This window comes from Salvia splendens, chromosome 2 (genome assembly GCF_004379255.2).
Source record: "Salvia splendens isolate huo1 chromosome 2, SspV2, whole genome shotgun sequence".
NCBI lineage: Eukaryota > Viridiplantae > Streptophyta > Magnoliopsida > Lamiales > Lamiaceae > Salvia > Salvia splendens.
The window spans coordinates 38,702,709-38,708,020 of record NC_056033.1 but is presented as its reverse complement, the minus strand read 5'-3'; the positions used below and the strand labels follow the sequence as shown (position 1 = coordinate 38,708,020).

Below are 5,312 nucleotides of genomic sequence, written 5' to 3'. Positions count from 1 at the left end.
TCTCCCTATGTGTAGATATAATTAAATCCCAATAAATCCCAATACAAAGATATTAAATTTTACTATGCAAAGCTTTATTGTAACCTAATAACAAGGTAAAATTATCAATTGTTAAAGTTTAATTATTTAGAAATAACTGGTTTTCAAAGCAGCCAGGTTACAAACTGAACAGTTTCCCAATTATTAAACATAATGATGTTTGAGAAAACAATTAATTAAAACGCACATCTTATACTATCATTCACCAAACTCAACACCTGTCCATTTATGATAGTACCATCTTTTGTATGGACTACAAACAATAAATTATTATCCCCACTCATCGATACAAAATAAATTCCTATTTTAAACTATGCTAAGAGAATATATATAATTAGTATTAAAAGTAGGTCACTGTAAAGCTGTCGAAACAAAATAACCCTGGCCTAATTTCGGGCCGTGCTGGCTGGAAGAATTTTGGCTTCGTATTACTACTACTGCACATATGGCCCGACCCAGCCCGAATAATTCATTTGACTATAACATTACTGTACATATATATCATTGTGTTTTAATACGAATTAATTTTTAAAAAAGACTAAGTAGTAGTTCAAAAAAAATATTAAAAACATATCATGGTCGTTCGGTTGATATATTTACGCATGATTAAATGTCATATCTTTTTTTTTTTTCTCTTGCTTGATTGACTTTTTTTTCCAAAAGTTTGGCCCGTAACAATATATTTTGGTCAATTTTCACAGTGCCAATTTTCGTACATTGTATTTCATGATTAATTATCTCACTTCTACCTTTATGACTAATTTAATCCTAGACAAATCCTATTTTGCTCTATTTCATGTTATATATATCACTATTATTTTATCTAACAAATCGAACTAAGCATATCCTAAATTCACAATCTAGAAAGTTCGGAAAAGAGTTGAGGCATATTGCACAAGACACGTAGCTATGATGATATTACACCTTTTTCTCTAGCCTACCAAATACGTATCTAATAAGTATCATAGAATATTGATCTCTAGCTTGATCAACATAAAATATCTTGGTATTTTATCTAGACTTTGTTGTCTAGGACAGCAAACAAGGTCCAAAAATCAACACATCATTAAAAATGAGGGAAAAATCAAAAGCTATTAATGCCAAAATGTTTTCTTGAATTGTTTTCCACCTAAAGTCCGAGATCCCTGGTGTCCACGCCTTCCCATTGGACACACCATTTTTCAACTCTCTCTCTCTCTCTTCTCACTTCAACTCCTACTCTATCAAGAACTTCAATCTCCATTCTTTGAGCTCAAATCTTGGAGCACTTTTTTGTTGGGGGGGTAAAAAAGCTCCCTTTTACAAAGGATAAAACTCATCTTTCCTTCAAATTTGATAGATTCCTATTCACACTAGCCCTCAAATCTTCAATAATCCAATTCCAAAATTCAGTGTTGGATTTGATGAATCAATTCGAGCAAAACACGCAGATGGGCTCGGGGCTGACCCGATACAGGTCGGCCCCGAGCTCGTATCTGACTAGCCTTCTGAGCTCCGAAGGCGGATTTGGAGAAGAAGACTTCGCCGAGCTCTTCAACCCGCGAGCCTCCAGCCCTGAGACGCAGGTCATCTTCTCCAGGTTCATGAACAGCACTGGCGCCGCCGCCACCCCACCTCTGCCGCCGAGAAAGCCGGAGAATGATGACTTTATTCAACCCCGGCCGCAGAAGCTGCAAAGGCACCACAGCAACGATTACTCCTCCGCATCTCAGATGATGTTTCCGACCACCCACAACTCCGACGCCGACGCCTCTTATGGAAAACCGTTTCCGCCGCAGATCAAGATGGAAGGCGGCGGCGGCGGCGGCCTCATTCGCCACAGCAGTTCTCCGGCTGGCCTCTTCGCCAACATAAACTTCGAAAATGGTAATTTTCACTTTTTCCTCTAATTTAATCATTTGTTTGAAGGAAGGTTTCGAATTAGAATTAGAAAATATTCAACAAGTGCATATCTGTTTTGCACAAAACGGACAATATCAGTACTAAATGTATCAAAATCAATTTAAATATTTTTTTTTACTTTCTGCAAAATCCACAGAGTTCAAACCAATGAACTACACTTCTTCACCGGCGATGAACTCGATTTCAGAAATCGAGAGCCAAGGCATTGGAGAGAATGCAGACGATGATGTCGACTTCATCACTGGTTTACCTTGGGATGATTCCCCGCTCTTGTCTGATTCTTACCTAAACGATCAGGTCTTGTCTTAATTAATTAATTAATTAATTAATTAATTCACCCCCTGCTTGAATCTATGTCCTCTTCTCAAGCTGATGATGGGGAAAACATTTGCAGAAGAAGGAAGCAGGAAATAATCGACCGAAGACGACTCTGTTGTCTCATCACCTGAGCTTGCCTAAAGCGGCAATGGAGAAGCTTCTGGAAGATTCGGTTCCTTGCAAGATCAGAGCCAAGAGGGGCTGTGCTACTCATCCTCGGAGCATTGCTGAAAGGGTACTGATTCAGAAAATTAATCGACACGTTCGGATTTGATTGAAGATGAAGTTTTCTAAGATATATGATCTTGTTTCAGGTTAGAAGAACTAAAATTAGTGAGAGGATGAGGAAGCTTCAAGAACTCGTGCCTAATATGGAGAAGGTGATGATGCTTTTCTGCCTTCATTTGCATAAATCATATTGTGTAATAGTTTAAGCGTTTTACCAATTGAGCTGCACTTCATCGCCAGCCAGTTAGATAAGTTATAATGTTAAGGAAGTTCATACTTTTGAAATTTCGCCCTGAATTTCAAAACATTATAAGTTTGTGATCAAAGAGTATAGTGTTGGTTAAAAATCAAAATTTTGATATACTTCATGTGTTAATTATAGATGGCTAACTACGTTCGATTTTGTAGCAAACGAATACATCGGATATGCTGGACTTGGCTGTTGAGTACATAAAGGATCTTCAGAGACAAGTAAAGGTGTGTCATCCATCTCCCTTGTAACACAAATTTCACTCAATTCTACCTTCATTGCATTGACTCTCTCTCGATCGATTGATCGATGTTCAATTGTTAGACACTTACGGGTAATCAAGCCAAGTGTAGCTGCTCTGCCTGATCAAATGGCTACTGATGTTGCAAGATGATGAAGGAGAAAAGGCCAAGTTCAGTGTCAGTATATATATTCTATCAGATTGTAAGTCTCTTGATGTTTTCTCTTCCTTAGGTTGATCAACTTAATCAATGTTTCTTTTTTTATTTTTGTTTTTGTTTTGAGGTTGAGGTTCAATTAGATTGAGCTCCTTGTCACATACTCCTATTTTAGAAGAAAGGCGTGTACAAAATTGTCAATTTGGATAAAAGAATTGGTACTTTTCTAGCTATCTTTGATATTTAGAAAGAAAAAAAAAACAGAGAGCTTTTGTGGTCATTTTTATTATTAAAGATTAAATATGCGAGAGTCATAATTACATTTTTATTATCCAAAATGACTCTCCAAATACTAATGGGGTTTTAATAATAAAAGTATGTTTTTCCATTATGATAGCTAGAAAAGGTATTTTGATTATCCAAATTGGCTTATGTTGTGCATTCCCACTTCTCAAATTGGTAAATTGTTATGTTAGGTGAAGTCCATAAAAATTCTTCTAAATAAAATGAGTTGAATTAGCTGTTGAAGTTGAAGTTGAAGTTTTGGTGAGAAGTAAATGCAACTTATTTGGAAAGGGTAATAATGGCTAATGGAAAGTAAAACTTCCTAATGAAGGAGATTATATCTGGAATATTTACAAAATCATGGCAATCCATTAATTATCTGACAATTGGTACCAGTGTGGAAAAAGATGATAGTGATGTCCATAAAAACTTCTCTAAAAAAGCACTGTCTAGGTGTCCCTTTATATTTAGTTATTAGTCTACTTTTGTTTACTTAATCGATTCCCACCTAATGTCGGATTTAGCTGGGGTTTTAGAATCGAAAATTCAACTAAATTTAGTTTTTTGAGTTGTCTCTAACTCTATGATATAATCTAATCTATTCGAATTTCACTTCATTATTCGTTAGCTATCCATTTATTACAATGATTATCGCATTGCCCCTGCCTTGCCTTTCGACGTGACATTTTTCACATTGAATCTAACCATCCATTTTCATCACCAAACCAAATTGTAAACAAAGATTGCCTTTTTCCTTCTCAAGGAAAGCACTTTATTGCTTCCCTACGCATGTTTGCCTACAAAATAACTTCCTCATTTTTAACTTTCTTCAAATTTATCCATTACTACAATTCTTGGTTTTACTACTATCTAGTGGACCTCACTTCCTCTAGTCTCTAGATGTCCCCCTACTAGGAGTGATGCTTTCTTCCACTACCACAATCCATTTCCACACATGTTGCCATTTATAGCAAGTTTTCATGTTCATTCTTCCTTTTCACTATGCACTAAATCTTGTCCTCTTCCATTCATGAGTATTGATAATCGATTCCTTTCTAAAGAAATTGGTCACGCTTTACTTTAAAATGGTTGGTTCCAAGTATTCTACTCATATGATGGAGTAGGTTTGTTTTCTTTTTGAAATGATGGTTCTTTGAGTTAAAGAATCACAATTGTCGGCAAACACAATAATGTTTTCTTTTGTTTAAATAATGCGAAGATTGTTAGAATTTTACTTGTCGAGGGATTTAAGAATCACAAATTCACAATGGCTTTGCATCAATCACTACTCTTTAATCATGTGGTCAACTCTAGTCAAAATTTCTTGTCTAGTTTTCTTCATCTTTTGTCTTGTTCTTTTTTCCCCTAAGAAAGAATAGGGAATTAATTTTCCAATATTAGCTTTCAAATATATATGTGTTAATTGTAGTTTATAGTTTCAATTTTGAAGTTCTTTGCAGAAATGGCAAGATCTTTAAAAAAATATATATTTATGCGGGGGGGGGGGGGGGGGGGGGGGGTTTGTCGGAACACAACTTTATTTTATTTTTCTTCCGCATATTAGATACTTTCGGAAGAGCTTAAAGATTTAATGACAAGTTTAGGAATTTTTGTATTTTTTTAAGCCGGTCGATTTTACACAGTTTTCATGATTAGATTTTTTTATTACGGGTAGATATTTTTGGATAAGAAATATAACTGCGATTAATAGTTAAATGCAATTGATATTAATTTGTAAAAAGATATACTCTTATGGGCTTCAGATTAATTATACTAGTATGACTTATGTGATCAAATTCTTCAGACCAAAAATGAATTTTATAATGGCCCAAACCGCCCAACTATATTTACTGTATTCCATTTAATTCGTTAGGCCCAACATAAAATTAGAG

At 35.2% G+C, this 5,312-nt stretch overlaps 1 protein-coding gene across 1 annotated transcript; it reads left to right on the top strand.

The window, feature by feature from the left end:
* Positions 1-1,122: 1,122 nt before the first annotated feature.
* On the top strand, positions 1,123-3,675 carry LOC121792686 (transcription factor bHLH122-like). The gene is made up of 6 exons (XM_042190731.1): positions 1,123-1,905; positions 2,078-2,238; positions 2,336-2,494; positions 2,574-2,639; positions 2,896-2,964; positions 3,062-3,675. The coding sequence occupies exons 1-6, from the start codon at positions 1,443-1,445 to the stop codon at positions 3,101-3,103; spliced, it is 960 nt and encodes a 319-aa protein (XP_042046665.1). The 5' UTR covers positions 1,123-1,442; the 3' UTR covers positions 3,104-3,675.
* The last annotated feature ends 1,637 nt before the right edge of the window (positions 3,676-5,312 follow it).